Source organism: Petromyzon marinus, chromosome 11 (assembly GCF_048934315.1).
Source record: "Petromyzon marinus isolate PM22_M1 ecotype Great Lakes invasive population chromosome 11, UKy_Petmar_22M1.pri1.0, whole genome shotgun sequence".
Classification (NCBI taxonomy): domain Eukaryota; kingdom Metazoa; phylum Chordata; class Hyperoartia; order Petromyzontiformes; family Petromyzontidae; genus Petromyzon; species Petromyzon marinus.
The window spans coordinates 2,412,625-2,429,322 of NC_133677.1; the positions used below are offsets into that span (position 1 = coordinate 2,412,625).

Consider the following 16,698-nt stretch of genomic DNA (forward strand, 5'->3'; position numbering starts at 1 on the left):
GAAAGCTTTAAATCGAAATTCAAGACACTTATTGTTTAAACTGACACGCAAGGAGATGGAACTGGTGGCAGCTTTTGGATTACACGTCCGGTGTGCTTACCATTCATTTACATCGCAGTAACACCCGCTTCTTCTATTTATCTCCGTTAAATTGTTATCTGATATGTTACAAATACATGACCATTTTATATTAAAATACTGTATGAACAGAATGGCATTAAACTTGCAATTTCATGGATGAAGTCACGAATTGTGTGTGACGCACGAATGTCTGTCCTAAAATATACTCAGCCCAGGATATTGTCAGTTCTATTAAACGCGAATATTAATCCCCTTTCGTATAGTGACAAAGACATCGTCAGTACCTTCGTGATTATAACAGACGGTGTGTCAGACCGAGCGGGTCACGCGTTTGCCGTTTGTTACAGAGGTTTGTGTTCTGGACCACGGCCAGCTTATTAACCAGAAAATATATACACTGCTTCAAAGGGAACTATAAAGATTCCATGATGTTATTTGACAAAGAGTATGAGGACACGTGTGTTCGACATCATGGTCCAAATTTGGCAAATCACTTCATTGGGAAATGCATAACAGTCGTTGTCCCCTGTCTATAAAGAAACCCAACAAGGAACCCTCCTGAAAAGAGATCTTGAGAATCAGAGAGGCACTCCAGGTTAACTAATGTAATCATAGCTAGACAGTCTTTCATCTTTCATCTAAGACCACCCCCTGGCCAGGAGCAATGGTTTTTTCCATACGTTAAATAGGTGTTCTCACTTGCACGTCGACTCACTTGAGAAAGTGTGCCCGTGCATCCTCGCTGTGCTGTCTAGTTTCTCTCTGCTGTCTCCCTTAAATTCTGCATAACAGAAAGAGGTGACGTTTGCATGGTCTCAGCGGGGATATGGGGTAAAAAATGTAAATGTTGCATGGGGTCATTAACCAGAGCTGAGAAAATCCGAGTAAAATTCTGCAAGCCATATTCATCAAACGAACTCAACATCAACTGCATCGGTGAGTTTTTTTGTTAATATTTCCAAAAGAGAGCCGCGTAGTAATTATAGTATATATACCAATTTAAATTGCTTTTAAAATGTTAATACAGGTGTTGGTAGTCCCCAGGTGATTTGGTTTCTAACGTGATTATTTTTCGATTTAAAGCTTTCGTGACTGCAGGGATTCATCTTCTGTTTTTTTTCTACGTGACTTTACCGAAAGAACCCAGAAGATGAACGTGATTATTGTTTAACATTCTGCATACGTGCTCCTTTAATTAGTCACTGAATATTGTGGAATTGAAATGAGAAAAAATATACATTTTAGTGGATCCTACCATTAATATTTGATCATTTATGTCACATCCAAGCATACAATGTGACAATTTGTGTTCACAACCAATGAACATGACTTGATGATGAATGCTAAATGCATGATGTTATTCTAATTCAGAAACACTGCATTATTTGAAAAGTAAAAATATGGCTTTTGAAGCCCAGTCGGCTAAAAATATGTTTTAGTTAGTAACCAAATGTTACAGAAAAATTGCCCCTCAGGCAAACCGATTTTATCCGAAACGTAAAAAAAACAATCGCTTAGATCCTGAAGGAAGCTCGCAGTGCATGCAGAAAAAACGTCGGACATCGTGCGATGTTGTCGTTACGACTGCGTGCCAGAGCAGGCCACCATGAACCTGTCGGAGTTCTCCGGCTTCATCGGCGAGGAGGCCACGACCGGTTGCCTGCACTACATCCTCGGCAGCGGAGCGGGGAGCTCTTCGAACGAGTCCTTGAGGGACGGACGAGACGCCGACTCTGTGCCCAAGTTGCTGATCGGAGCGCAGCAGCAGGAACCCGCGTATGCGCGAGTCCCGATGACGCTCTTTTACTCGGCCGTCTTCACCCTGGGCATGCTGTTCAACGGGGCAAGCATTCTCACACTTCTCTTGAATTCACACCTCAAAGGTGAGAGAGAGAGAGAGAGCGGAAGCGAGAGTTTGGTGTCACTTTTGCAAATTCAATTGCCGGAGACGTCGCAGCGTTGAGCTGCCACCGCCGAGATGCGAATGCACGTTTCAGTTCCTTGTGGTTAAAACGGGTTCCCAAGTGGTGTTGTGGTTGTTGATAGTCCCAGCCCAATCATCAAGGATTGCACACACACACACACAAATGAAACCCCACCAATATTTAATTTTGTTCTTCACTTAATGTGGATAAATTCGTGCTCTGATAATTAAAATGTCGGCTGTTATTTTCTCTCAAAAGACTGTTTCCCCACTTATTTTGTTTGAGCAGCAATTATTTGTTGTTCGCTCGCGCACAAAGAAGCAGCTTTCCCCTTTCCCAGGAAGCTGCAGAGCAGAGCCTGGCCCCTGGATGTCGCGAGTAGCTAATTAGCATGCGTGGAATGCACGATAGAGGGGTGATAATTCATGTATTTTCATTATACCATCATGGGGGCATTTAACAACAAAAAATCTGTTTTATATTCGACCTTTTATTCAAATGATAGAGGAACGTTGTATAATTATAATTATATCAGAATCAGAATCTTTACTTTGACTGGAGGAATTCGATGCGCTATGAAGCTCTTTTTCCACAGATGTCCAGTAGGGACGGGTCAGCGAGTTACAACAAGAAACAATACAACAACAACGAGAGTAGTGCAACATAGAGAAAAGGTATAAGCAAGTCACGGAAATAAATCAAAATAAATCAAGTATCTAAGTGCAAATGGCATACGTTCAAAAAACCCTGCAGATGTTTCTACACTAAATGCATGCTTGGGCAAGACAGCAAAACAACAAGAGTCTCAGACCACACCAAGGCAACACACAGTCCCTTAATACTATTGCAAATTGTAATTTAACTATTGATACATGGGTAAGGATGAAAGTCGTGATTTAATTTAGTTGTTTTCATTTTTGGTCTATTTATTTATTTTTTACCTGCGTGACTTTACCGAAAGAACCAAAGAGTATGGATCCTTGCAGTCACGAAAACTGCAAATCTAGAAGTTGAACATACATACATAATCCGCACCGATTGTCGGCGGCAGGCAATGTGGTGCGGAGCTACCTGCTGAGTCTCACCGTGGCTGACATCCTGTTACTTCTCACGGTGCCCATCACACTCTACCGCTCCTACTGGCACTACCACACCTGGCAGCTGGGCAACGTCACCTGCAAGCTCTACTTCATGCTGCGGCAGGTGAGCCCACACGCCGAAAACCCACTGTCAAAAAAAAATAACACACGCACAACCCCTCCAAGTCCGATATCAGTGAACGGATTCAAGCAGCCACACGTTTCCGCTGTACAAAGCTCGTTGGTTATTGATGGTTTTTTGGTCAGTTTAAGCATGTACCGTGACGCTTGAAGCTTCTTTTAGCTGGCGGATGTCTCTGCAGGTATGTATGTTGACTTTCTTTCACACCGTACGTAGCCAACTGTGCCAATGGGAGGTGCGGGGGAAGGACGACACAAAAAAGCGGTTCTAATAGAAATGCGTTTTTTAAAAAAAAATCTCGATTTAAAAGTGCATAGCTCCAGTGGCTGCCGTATAGGTTGTTTGCAGAATCATTACCAACCAACATCAATCCACTGTTGAGTGACGGTTTGGCCATGCTGTCGCCATCTCTCAGAGTCCTGCAACGTAGTCATCTAGCTCCTGCACGCAAGCGAATTGCATTGCTCCATTTCCATGGCGTACGTGGCCCTCTGCAGAGTTCCCTCCACCTTGGCCTTGCACCACCGAGCAAAACGTTACGCCCAAGCCCGTTTAGTTTTATTAACACTCAACACAATGTCTGTTAATGCATCTCTGCGTGATTCATAGTACTCTTATCAGTTTTTGTACAAAAAAAAACGACAATTGGATGTCAATGTTTGCACAATATAAGCAACAACATTGGATTCATCTCGACATCCCTGTCATGCTGGGACTTGTTGTTGTGCTTTTTGCTGTCTAAAACACTTCTCTGTAAATGTCATTAGTTCCCGACCTGGTGGTATTTTCTCTTCCGCCGCACAAAGTGCTGAATGTGTTCACGGTAGCGCTGTTAACTTGGGCCATCACCCTCAATGGAATACTCAGGGGACGCTCTCTTCCCATTACCGAAAGCCATGGGGGGGGGGGGGGGGAGGGCACTTGACGCTGAGAGCCACATGAACACAATTCTTAGGTTGCCAAGTGGACCCCATTGGTTCCGACTGGTGGCCACCTAACAGCCGTTGATGGGGGGGGGCTTTAAAATCCTTTAGACTGCACTTACGGGTGGTGACGTAGCTTAGCTTCCTCGTCGAATGTGAAGCTGTGGAGATGGCTGCGTAGCAGAGGAGGAGGTTCATAATGGCCGTGTCAGAGAACTACATCGTCACCGGTGGGGCAATGGGTGTCGAATCGGAATTGTCATCAAAATCGTGATTATTCCGGGTTCTCAGCTGCAGTGAGTTGATCGCCTGGTCACCAACCTTTTTCTTCTTTCGTTCGGCTGCTGATGTGGATGCAGAACAACAACTACCATCTCACATTCAGGTGGTGCCGCGTCAGGAGTAGCGGAGCGGTGTATCGCCGTGACATTGTTCACCAATGATTGGACAAGAGAAAGTAATCGTATTAAATTCGTGTTTTTCATGTGATCAGACACTTCGGTCTGACTAACACGCGGCACACACAGCATTTAGCAGAGGGCTACTGAAGTAATGGCAATCTTCTGGGGACATTCTTTACGCACGGTGGTTGCAACACTCGCTAAGAGAGCTGCGAATGATGTCACAATTAAGATGTACGTAAAATAATTGAAAACATGGCCACAACAAAAACTATTCGAACGAATTATGTAGTTCTAAGGAGTGGAGATGTGGGCATTTGGGAGGGCGCCATCAACCCTGGGGACATGAGTTCGATTCTCAGCCACGGCTCACATCGGCGGGGGGCGTTGGTATCTGAACTGGTCCTGGCCACCCACCCCCTTTTACCAACCTGCATTGACCAGTGTGGTGAAGTGTGTTCGTCAACGAACGTTGACCCAACGTTGCATGTTTACTCGGGAAATAGCTGTACAAGAAACTAGGCAACCCTGTGGCTTGAGCTCATCCGCCAGGTGAAGCCCTGCAACTGTTTGCTCACATCCCTGCCGGCAGAAGGAGCTCGAGAGAGTAGAAGCAGAAAGATACATGTTGTGACCTGCAGTGTGGTGGCTGAGTGAGTGAGAGTGTGAATGAGTGGGGGGGGGGGGATGAACGTGTCCCTGGGCAGGTGTACTCCTCTGCTACGAGCTGGACCATCACGGCCTTCACGGTGGAGCGCTACGTCGCCATCTGCCGCCCGCTCCACTCCGTGTGGGCCCGGCGTCAGCGCCTCAAGCCGCGCGCGCCGCTCGCTCTGCTGGCTCTCGTCTGGCTCCTTGCGCTGCTCAGCTCGGCGCCGTTCGCTTTCACCTTCGGCGCCGCGCCGGCGTGCATCCTCGACTACACGGTGCAGCCGGGCAGCCGGGACGGGCGCGGCGTGCTGCGAGCCTCGACGGTGTGCGAGCTCACCGAGCGGGCGCCCTTCCGCGCCTACGGCGGTGCCATCGCCGCGCGGGCAGCCCTCTGCTTCGCGCTGCCGCTGTGCGCCATCGCCACGCTCCACGCGCTCATCTACCGCAGGCTCAGGAGGCGGTGCGGGCAGCGGAGCGCTGGTGGCGGAGGAGCGGGGCGAGCAGGAGGAGGGGGGCGAGGAGGAGGAGGGGGGCGAGGGCTGGACGCGGGCAGAGGCGCGCGCAGCCACGCGGTGCCGTGCGTGGTGGCACGGCAGCAGGACGAGCGCAAGGCGCTCAAGTTGCTCGGTGCGCGCGCGACGACTGCTCGAAGTGACCAGAGCCCAAACGAAACGTGGAGACGATGGGTGGGGGGTTTGGGGGTAGTTGGGGTGTGGATGTGTTAAAGGGGGCGCAGCGCGTGAGTTACTCAGTTGAAAACTCGTTAATTTTAGAGCCGCTTTTTGGTGTTCGTCCCCGCACCTCCGATTAGCGCGTTTGGCTAGGTACGGTGCGAAAGAAGTTAAACGTGTATACATACGTACATAAGCGAGTCATAGCCGTACCAGACCAGTCAACCAGTGTCGCGGTGTGTTATTTCAAAAGCTGAACCATCCTAAACAAAAACGTAATAATAATTCAAATGTATAATGCGCATTCCATCCTAGGATCCCAATACGCAATGAATGAAGAAACAACAACAGGGCAACCGAACAAACTGAAGAGGGGAGGACAGTTGAAAGAGATGGGTTTTCAAAGCAGACTTAAATATATCGACCGTCCATGAAAGCATTATTTGCACGTGTCATCCGGACACGATTTGACGTGAATCACGTACGAGCCTCCCCCACGGTGACCAAAAACGTGGAGCGCAAAAAAAATAATGTTGCGATCTCAGAGCAAATCAGAACTCGAAACGTAAAAACAATTGCCACTGAGGCTATTGGCAAATAGAAATCCCCAGTTAAGAATTCATACCTTTAAATAAATCATTAAACGTTTACCAACGTTCGACAAGGCGACGGTTTTTTCTTTTTTCGATTTAAAGCTTTCGTGACTGCAAGGATTCATCTTCTTTGGTTCTTTCGGTAAAGTCAGATAGACTGACTTTTGCTCAACCAGCTTAAAAGGGCGCTACGAATCTTAACAGCGTTTATTGAAGCTCTGTCGTCCCAACAGGTCTGTTCATTTTCACCTGAAGAAGGCCACTTGTGTTGTGGCCGAAACGTCGTGAGAATTGTATTGTTTTATTTTATTATTTTATTCTCATTCTACGTGACTTTACCGAAAGAACCAAAGAAGACGAATCCTTGCAGTCACGAAAGCTTTAAATCGAAATTTAACCAAATGTTTTTTTCTTTGTTCGCGATAAATCGCGCGTTGAATCGCGCCACCTCGTGGCGAGTGTGCGGCAATTGAATGACCAGCGGTGAAACAGCGCGATGGGATCACGCGGCAAGAGCGCTGTCTCTCGAGACGCGGCATTGGCTTGGGACAGATGGAAGCGGTACTTGAGGCCCCGCTCCTCCACCGCACTACCGAACTAATCATTGGCCGTAGCTTTCTGCACCCTGGGAGATGGCAGTTAGAGCAAGTTGGTTTGCCATGTGAATCTCTTGAGTTCATGCCATTGGGTTTGTTTGTGGTTTCCTCACACATATATATGACACAAAACATGAACTCGGAACTGGTCAGACATGCCGAATGCAGGACTCTCTATCGCGTCTTTCCTGGCTAAACGAACGCACAATCCTCACCGCGTGCGCGCGCCCATCTCCTCCTCCCAGGTGCCGTGGTGGCCGCTTTCTTCCTCTGCAACTTTCCCGAGACGGTGCTCTCCTTGGTTCACATCCACACGGGCCAGTGGAGCCAGGAGGTGCACGCCACGTACACGCGGCTCAAGTTCTACCTCTCGCTGCCCGCGTGGTACGCAAACAGCGCCGTCGACCCGCTCCTCTTCTGCATCGCCTCGCGCTGCTTCCGCTCGGCGTGTCGGCACACTCTTACGTCGCTGCTCGACCGCGCTGCCCACGCCCTGCGGCTGCTCCTTCCGAAGCGGAGGGTGACGCTGGCGGTGCTGCGCTCATCCTCGTGGAGCCCGCCCGAGGCCGAGACCGCCGGCGGGCCCGCATCGGCGGGGACGCCGCTGCTGCTGTCGTTCAGGCGGGGGGTCACGTCGCCGCCGCTGGCGGGGTCACGCGTGCTGCCGGTGGTCACGGTGGTCACGGTGGCGGATGACTCCTCGCACTCCCTGCCGACCGCGCGGTCTCCCGCGTGGTCGGCAGGGATGGCCCGCAGGGGGTCGAGTGGCGTCCTCGATCGCGAAGATTAGCTCCGCGGGAGCTCATCCGTAGTTGAAAAAAAATGTAATTTCAAATGTGTTCGCAACGAACATTTCTCTCTGTAGTTGGGCAGATGGGGTCTCAGAAGTTGTTCTGCAAAATCTGCTTATCACGGGCTGATTTCATAATACGTGGGGTTGCAATACCACGTCACGTTACTTGACCCCGATGGTATAACTTAAATACAACAGAGACAACCACAACAATAAAAGCGAAGGAGTTTGAAGCACACTTATAAGTGTCACGTCACTGGTTTCTCGTGTTAGCCAACATTATTGTGGCTGTTATATGAATTCGCAATTCGATTTGACCGTTCCTTTTGTAAGCCAGTGGAAGCCGAGTGAGGTACGTATCATTGGTCCGATGCACATCTTTCTGAAACAGCCGAGACACACACACTTGGTGATTTGCTTTCATTGTGTTCATGGAGACATCGGCAGAAGTTATCGCCAACAATCCGCGTGACCATGCACATTTGCCAAAATGTGCATGTTCATAAGTTCGATCCCAGACCCTGACGCCTGTATCGATGGATACCGAAAACGTCGTGTTTTATTTTATTATTTTTTCTATCTACGTGACTTTACCAAAATAACTAGAGAGTATGGATTCCTGCAGTCACGAAAGCTTCAAATGAAGCCTGTATAGATGGAGTTGGCATGTTCTCTGCCCGTAGTGGTCCTGTGGATTTTTTCACCGGGTCCTCCGGTTTTCCCCTCCACATTTAGAAACATGCGTTTAGATCATTTGACTCCGACTATAAGTTAAACGCGTGATGATAAGCCACTTCGATGGGCTATCGTGTGGCCAGGGCGCCTCTAAAAAGAACTGCTATCTCAGTGGGCTTTACCTGATAAAGTAAAATAGTTTAAATCTTGACTTAAAGCTTTCGAGACTGCAGGAATTCATCTTCTTGGGTCTTCCGGTAAATCAAAAATAACAGAAAACTACGACGTTTCCATCGAAACGTCGTAGTTTTGTTATTTCTAATGATTTTCTTTGAACCTATCTACGTGACTTTACCGAAAGACCCAAGAATATAAAACAATTTAGTTCATAAGGGTGAGCCAGATAACCTAGGTTGTACAGATTTGCTTTTAGGATTTTTTTTCAAACACCCGAGCGCTCACTGAGTGGTCATTCAGCATGATTTTTCATGATTTTCCATGATCGCCAGTGGATTCAATAATTTATTATCTTGGTCTCTTTTTACCATTTTGTTTGTATTGTTTATCACTTGATCAGTATCATAGTACAGTTACGTCAGCACACGAATATGAATCCAGTAACATGGTGTCTGTTCAAACGAGAAATGGGGGGTACTGATCGCTGTTGGCGACCTTTACACTGGTGGCAACACCACATTCCCATGGCAGGGGCGACGTAATCATTCCTTGAAGATATCGTGCGATTAAAAAAATCAGTGTGCAGGTTCTTGGTGGAATATTACATAACGTGGGTCTTCAAAGCATAAAAGTACACAGGCATCAACACACTTTGTAAATTTAGACTTTCATTCGAGTCTAATTGCGTTTTTTTTAATTATTGTGAATAAGGATGGTTCATCTCGAGTGTAAACACCTTTGCAATACAATTATCAATATAAAATGATAACAATCAGGTGTTGAGGTCCACATGGCAATAGTTTAATTTCACTTTATTTGCATCAATGAGTGGATTAACGTTTGTCAAAATTCAGAGGACATGACATTAACTTATAGGACTAAAAAACACGATCATTCAACTGGAAAAAAATGCCAGAGAGGTTTAAAAATGTTTAACTGAGACCACAAGCAACTCATGGTTGACATTACATATTTACAAAAGAAAAAAGCAAATACTATCAACTCTCAAAATAACACAAACGGCAGCGTACATGGCTTTGGAACAAACATATGTTGCGTGACAAATGTATACAATGTTCAATGTAAATGTACAACACACCTAACAAGGACATATTCTTCATGCTAATAAGTAATGGTAACATGTATAGTTAATTGACCTTTATATTTTACGTACGGCTCATTACGTGCTTCCTTTCATGTACAGCCGTGCCCAAGCAGCTTCGATTCTTTGATATCATGCACGGATTTCGGACGGAATCTTCATTGGTGCGTACTTCTGTCGTGCTGCGATTTGAAAATTGACGTGCACACTGGGTGGGGAGCCACATCACGAGGTGAAGAATTGCCTTCTTCCTCTTGACCGCGCTGCTCACATGCTCGATGGTAAATTCGTCACACGCGGACCGCACCCGCTGCAATCAAAATGCGCCGCGTTCACCAACGCCGTCACCGGACTCGACATTAATCGCTGTTCTTTGGTAAACAGAAGCACACCTACCCCGAACGTTTCTTCTCCGTGACCTCTGCAAGGCAACGCATGACACGGCACCCGACTTGGCTGCTGTGCGTCTCGGACGTAGCTCAGCGTCTACTGCGCCTCGCCGCCATTGAAATGCGTTGACAAGAGCATTCCTGTTTCCAGAACGGCAAGTGTTCCTTGATGAAGCAGGGAATGGCCTTGGCTCCTTGTCTGAAAAACCATCTCGACCCGTGTCCTCGCTCTCCAACGCACAGCCGGGGTTTGTTTATCTTTCTCTTGCTGCCCACCGCTCCATTCCTCCCGGGAGGACAAAACTGCGAGCGTGGCAAACGTCGAGAAGAAACGACGCCGTACCGCCACCCGTGCCATCCGCTCCCGCCGCCGCCGGGAACCAGCGCCGCCACCCGCCGCGGTCGAGCGGCCGGCTCACGCGGAGGCCGCGTCAGCACTCAGCTGACCGTTCCGCGGGCCCGCCCGGCTCGCCGGGGCCCAGCGGGCGCACGACGCGCACGTGTACGCCAGCGCGGCCAGCAGCAGCGCGGCCAGGAGGAGGGAGAGGAGGGCCAGCGTGGAACCGAAGGCGGCCTCGGGGATGGCTCGCGGCGCCAACTCCACGGGGATGAGGTTGGTCTCGTTGAGCATGTAGCCCAGGGCCCAGCCCGCCTCCCCGATCGCTTGGATGCCCTCCACCTGCTCGGCAGGGCGGAGACGCGAAGCGCAAATACAAAGCGTGAGCACGGGCGCCGGATCCACCTTTGCAGCGGACTGCACGCGCGGGGCATCTCTGCTCTCTGCGTGCGTGCGGGCGTGCGGGCACACCCACGCATCCGATGTCTACCACCATCAATTCCTCTCATCCTCGGCGTGTTCAACTGCTCTGTCCCTTCTCCCTTCACTCGGCGAGGCTACGCAGAACAAAGCAAACCGCGGCAGGAGGTGGGGGAGGTGACGAGTTTAAATTTCGTGTCGGCAGGGCCTCGACGGCTCACCTTTTTGACAAACTTGATGTTCATCCACGTCGATAAGTTGAACTTGTAGCCATGGAAGAGCAGCTGCAGCAGGTAGTTGGCGGAGAAGCAGTAGGACTTGAGGTGCTTTTGCTCGGTCTGTGACGAGGCCCGCACCTGTTCACGGACGGAAGGAGCCGAGTTTAGCAAGACGGTGCGATGTGACGCCTTGTTCGGTGGCAGTCCCTTGTCGCGAATAAGGAGCAGAGAGGGCAGTGCCCCACCAGAAAAGTACCATTCCCCAGAAGGTCATGTTTTAAAATAAAACTTGCGGAGTGCCCGATTCGTGAATACCGTGCATATGAAATGATAACTCTGCTCGAACCACCGATGCTTTCTGCGAAGCTCCCAGATGGCCATTACTCAGTGGGAGGTCGCTCATTTTGCACTGTTGCTCTCATACCTGGGAACTCCCTTATCTACAACTATCTCTCCTGTTGACTCCCCCCTGTTCAAGTGCAGGCTGAATGCCTTTCGAACTCTGCCTGTGGATGCCTTTCCCTTTAAAACAAATATGCCCGTGGTGTCTGTACAGAGTCTCGGAATGTGATCGCTTTCATCTGCTGTGTAAATCCAAATCGCAGCGTGTTGTATTAATGTATCCAGAAAATCCTCACTGAATTTCACGGCTCTTTTTTTTACAGGAGGATCCTGTATGTATGTTGAACTTCGTTCGCACCGTACATAGCCAACCGTGCTAATAGGTGGTTCATTGGGTTGTTTGGCCAATTGCTTTTTTAAATAAGGATTCGCTTTCCTGTCCAAATGTATATGTACTTTTGTGATGTAGTGGTTGTGCACAGCGCTACGAACCTGGCTAACCCGAGTTCGATACACAGCTACGGCTAACATCAGTGGCGACTGTCTGAAACAGTTCTGGGCCGTCCGCTCCCCCTCCCGCCCCCAGGTCGACTCAGCCTTAACCTGAGTACTTGGTGTGGAATGTGAAAACATCAGCAATGGTGGGGAGACATTAAGGTTACTGGGCATGTTTCTGGCCTCACCGCACTTGGTGCACAGTCACAGACCTTGCTGCGACAGTGAAGGCTAAATTAGAGTGTTTGGCTTTTTCACGTCGGGGGAAACCCCCCCCCCCCCCTCAATAATCTACATATGTATTCACGTAGTATAGTGTCACGTGAAAATAATGCTGAATAAAACACCAGGAGCTTGCCTCGTTCCAGGGTTTGTTGCAGAATCTCTTCACGACATTGCGAATGTAGTCCACGTTGCCCTCTCCTCTCAGCTTTAGGAAATCCATCACGTAGTAGAACGCGGAGAAGGCCTGGTACGAAGTGAAAGGGCATCAGCCAGGATCAGCCATCGCGCATGCCAGGGGTATAACAACCAACCACACCAGCCACCCCTCCCCACACGTCGTCAGTTCGATGAACTGTCATTAGTGAGCATCGCGATTAGATTCAAGAATCCTTTTGCTTCCGTGTGCGGTTCCCGAGTGTGGTCCCCGAGTGTGGTTCCCGGGTGTAGTTTTCCAAGTGTGGTCCCCGAGTGTGGTTCCCCGAGTGTGGTTCCCGGGTGTAGTTTCCCGAGTGTGGTCCCCGAGTGTGGTCCCCGAGTGTGGTTCCCGAGTGTGGTTCCCGAGCGTGGTTCCCTGAGTGTGGTCCCCGAGTGTGGTTCCCGAGCGTGGTTCCCGAGCGTGGTTCCGAGTGTGGTCCCCGAGTGTGGTTCCCCGAGTGTGGTCCCCGAGTGTGGTTCCCGAGCGTGGTTCCCGAGTGTGGTTCCCGAGCGTGGTCCCCGAGTGTGGTCCCCGAGTGTGGTTCCCGAGCGTGGTTCCCGAGTGTGGTTCCCGAGCGTGGTCCCCGAGTGTGGTCCCCGAGTGTGGTTCCCGAGCGTGGTTCCCGAGTGTGGTCCCCGAGTGTGGTCCCCGAGTGTGGTCCCCGAGTGTGGTTCCCGAGCGTGGTTCCCGAGTGTGGTTCCCGAGTGTGGTCCCCGAGTGTGGTTCCCCGAGTGTGGTTCCCGAGTGTGGTCCCCGAGTGTGATTCCTCGAGCGTGGTTCCCCGAGTGTGGTTCCCGAGTGTGGTTCCCGAGTGTGGTCCCCGAGTGTGGTCCCCGAGTGTGGTTCCCCGAGTGTGGTTCCCGAGTGTGGTCCGCGAGTGTGATTCCCCGACCGTGGTTCCCGAACGTGGTTACCGAGCGTGGTTCCCCGAGTGTGATTCCCCGAGTGTGGTTCCCGAGCGTGATTCCCCGAGTGTGGTTCCCGAGTGTGGTTCCGAGTGTGGTTCCCGGGTGTAGTTTTCCAAGTGTGGTTCCCGAGTGTGGTTCCCGAGCGTGGTTCCTTCTCTCGAGCGTTCACCAAGCAGCGCTGCTTGAGCTCCTCTAGGAGCGGAAGAGGCACGCAGGGGGTTACACGTTGCTGGTAATCGCGAGAGAAAGAACGCTCAACGTGGAAACCCAGAAAACCACACTCGGATGCAAGCGGCTGTTGCTGCAAAAAAACCCCATCCACGCGATTTATTTCTACGCCACGCCGGGAGATCGGCTCGAACCAGTGACCCCTGGATTGCAAGTCCACCGCGCTACACATTCCACCATGGCAACACCCCACGAGGTGTACGTACATCCGTACGCAATTCCCCACCGCGTGCACATTCCACATTTTTTTTTTTTACATTTCCCGACCGAAACGGAGGTGGACCCCCAAATGCGCACGTGCACTGACCATGAAGGAACCGGACACGGGCGGCTGGTAGACGCCGTCGAACGTGCAGTCCTTGCGGCCGGCGCACGACGAGTAGTTGAAGATTTGCGCCACCGCCTCGGCGCACTGGTCAGCCTGGCCGGAGCCTCGCAGCAGCACGCGGCCCTGGAGGGGGCCGGGGCCGCCGCCGCCGGCGCCGCCGCCGCGCGGCCCGACCGCCGGCTTGAGCGCGGCCGTGCACGGCTTCCCGAACATGTACCCCACTTCCAGCCGCTCCTCGAAGCCGCTGTGGTAGCACGGGAACGTCACCTCCACGTCCGAGGACGAGTTCTGCGCGACACGGGCGTGCAGTGAAACGTCACTATGGCGTCATTATCATCGCAAAGTTCCCGCTTTGCGAGTTGTCCCCAAATCTGATGCCCCTCACGTAGAGTTTTAAACAAAAACACCCACCGACTCAAATGCAGGCGAAGTTGCCCGAACGAAAGTTGCGTTGGATCTAACGTTCAGTTTCTCCGGTCACCTGATAAACATTACACATGAAGTTTTCACTGTACACAAATACTAAATAACCGTACCTACACGATACGATACAAGTATTGTGAGGATAACGAGTAGGCAGGTTTTAGGATCATTAAAGTTACGGCCAAGTTCTTAGCTGGAGGGAGCGCAGGAGGTCAGGGACGCTGTATCCAGGTAACAATCCGGATCTGGGTCGGGCCGAGTGAGCACACGGGGTGAGGGCGATAGTCGGCCTACATTGAACTTCTTTAGCACCGTACGTATCCGACCGTGCGGGGGGAAGAAGGACAACAAACTAAACACAAAAAGCAGTTATAAAGAAATTAGTTTTCAATGTAGATTTAAAAGTACATAGCTCCAGTGACTTGCTCACATTGGAAGGAAGAGCATTCCAGACGGCCGCAGAAGCGCACCTGAAAGCGCTCGACAGCTAAGGGCTAGAGCTTGGGCTAAGGTCAGGGCTGGGGTCAGCATTAGTGTTAAGGTCAAGCCTTTAACTGGAGGGAGCATAGGGTCAGGGACACATTCGGGTACACGGTGCTGGTCACAGGCGATGGTGGCGTGGGGGCAATGACGTGGTGGGCGAGCGACGTGCCTTCCAAGCCTCCGCCAGCGCGCCGCGCGAGAGCGTGGCGGCGACGCGCATCAGCGCCTCGTCTTTGCCGTAGCAGAGGTAGCTGTGCGTGAACACCGCGTGGTCGTAGCCGTACAGGCGGAAGCGCTGTGTGCCGCTCAGCGCCCCGCCTGCGGGCACGAACGCGATCTGCGTGGACGCCCCGCCCAGGTCGAGGGCCCCCACCGTCTTGGCTCCCCTCGGACGCACCCAGGACAGCCAGTCTCTCTGTTTGGGTTGGGAGGGCACCCAAAACGACGTACGTCGGTAAAAAGATAATAATAATAATTATATATCAATATTGACAATCGGCTCACTCGCCACTTAGCGCATTTCAAACGCATTAATAAACTAAAACTAAACTTTATTATTTTACCAGATAAGGCCTGCTGAGCTATACAGCTATTTTTCAGAAGCGACCTGGCTATCACAAATTATAGCCCAACGAAGTGGCTCAGCATCATGTCGAAGTTTCTAAATGTGGAGGGAAAAACCGGAGGACCCGGAGAAAAATCCACGCGACCAGGGAGAGAACATTCAATCTCCAAATATACAGGCATCAGAGTCGGGATTGAACCCACGACCTTCTGTAAACTCGGCGAGGTAGTTAACATCTCGCCAACGTGGCGCCCTACAATCGAGGAAACATTTCTAGAAGCAACTATTGGCGTGGGTGCTCGCGGTTTTGTGCTGTGTAGCTCTCCGATAGCGGCACGACCTGCAAACGCATCGGAAGGCCACTTCTATGAAGGCAGTCGTTTGGCCTTTTCACGTGCACCTCTGTGCCAACTCAACTCGTGTTGACGTAGCTAAATCAACACCGAAAGCAATCGGCCACCTCTTGGAGGAAAACGCTTAATTCAACACCGTACCGTCGTAGGCATCACCACTTCACGTGCCGATTACGGTCCACGCATTTACTGCTCATGTTAATAGACTCACCGCTTAAAGAAGATAAGGGCCCTTTGTTTATACACTTTGTTAGATGAATGTCCCCCCCACACCGTGTTGGTCACCGGGGATTGTGTTACTGTACTGCACCACGCCGGTCAGCCAGCGCACCTTGGTGGAGGGGAGGCCACCGGGACTGTTTGTTTTTACTTCGCTCAATAAAAGTAAATCATTGGCTGCGGGAGGGGGAAATCAAATTGGGGCCAGCGGGTTCACAGTGCGGCGCGCCAACCACTGCACCGCGTCGCCGCCACGCAGCGGCGAGGGCTGGGGGGGGGGCCGGCGCAGGTCACCTGGAGGAAGTTGCCCTGCAGGTAGTTGATGGTGACCCAGCCAAAGGCGCCCTCCTCCTGGCCGGTGAGGATGCGAGCGCTACAGAAGAGGAACGGCGTCGCCCGCAGAGCGGTCTTCACCGACTCCATCACCCGCTCCGCGGCCTCGGGGTTCTGCTTGCTGGAGCCACGTGTCGTGCAGAGGTAGACAACAGAGACAAAGATGCCCCCGTGTAGCCTCAACAGACTGTTGGGGCAAGTGCTGTTAGCGAGTAGTACCTATGAAGGTCGGGACGGCACACCAAGGGAGTGGGTGGCCAGCACCACGCCCGACCACCTTTGTCTCCCTAGTGGCGATATTTACACATCGCACCAGGTACCCATTTGAGGTTGAGTCGACCTAGAGGAGGCCCAGGATCAGTTCAGCACGCACGCACGCGCGCGCACACACACGCACAAAGCTCAGATATATCCCACGTTAGATGTG

General features: G+C 51.0%; 2 protein-coding genes across 4 annotated transcripts in view; one reads left to right on the forward strand and one right to left on the reverse strand.

Annotated features, from left to right (window-relative positions):
• Window positions 1–296: 296 nt before the first annotated feature.
• On the forward strand, window positions 297–12,367 carry LOC116941362 (growth hormone secretagogue receptor type 1). Its single transcript, XM_032952407.2, has 5 exons — window positions 297–1,017; window positions 1,682–1,964; window positions 3,058–3,209; window positions 5,259–5,829; window positions 7,308–12,367. The coding sequence occupies exons 2-5, from the start codon at window positions 1,688–1,690 to the stop codon at window positions 7,850–7,852; spliced, it is 1,545 nt and encodes a 514-aa protein (XP_032808298.2). The 5' UTR covers window positions 297–1,017; window positions 1,682–1,687; the 3' UTR covers window positions 7,853–12,367.
• LOC116941361 (ectonucleoside triphosphate diphosphohydrolase 8-like) overlaps window positions 9,487–16,698 on the reverse strand; it is a 54,977-nt gene continuing 47,765 nt past the window's right edge. For all 3 annotated transcript variants that reach the window (XM_032952403.2, XM_032952406.2, XM_032952404.2), the window contains 6 exons: window positions 16,233–16,392; window positions 14,971–15,216; window positions 13,875–14,183; window positions 12,369–12,479; window positions 11,177–11,311; window positions 9,487–10,877 (listed from right to left, as the gene is read on the reverse strand). In XM_032952403.2, the coding sequence (XP_032808294.2) occupies window positions 10,614–10,877; window positions 11,177–11,311; window positions 12,369–12,479; window positions 13,875–14,183; window positions 14,971–15,216; window positions 16,233–16,392 (1,225 nt within the window). In that variant the 3' untranslated portion in view covers window positions 9,487–10,613. The remainder of the gene's footprint in view (window positions 10,878–11,176; window positions 11,312–12,368; window positions 12,480–13,874; window positions 14,184–14,970; window positions 15,217–16,232; window positions 16,393–16,698) is intronic.

What these genes read in the sequence shown, in the direction of transcription:
- LOC116941362 (XM_032952407.2), top strand. Translation starts at nt 1,688, where the DNA reads ATGAACCTGTCGGAGTTCTCCGGCTTCATCGGCGAGGAGGCCACGACC. An exon ending in CTTGAATTCACACCTCAAAG is followed by an intron (nt 1,965 to 3,057) that starts GTGAGAGAGAGA and finishes TGTCGGCGGCAG; the next exon opens with GCAATGTGGTGCGGAGCTAC. An exon ending in TCTACTTCATGCTGCGGCAG is followed by an intron (nt 3,210 to 5,258) that starts GTGAGCCCACAC and finishes GTCCCTGGGCAG; the next exon opens with GTGTACTCCTCTGCTACGAG.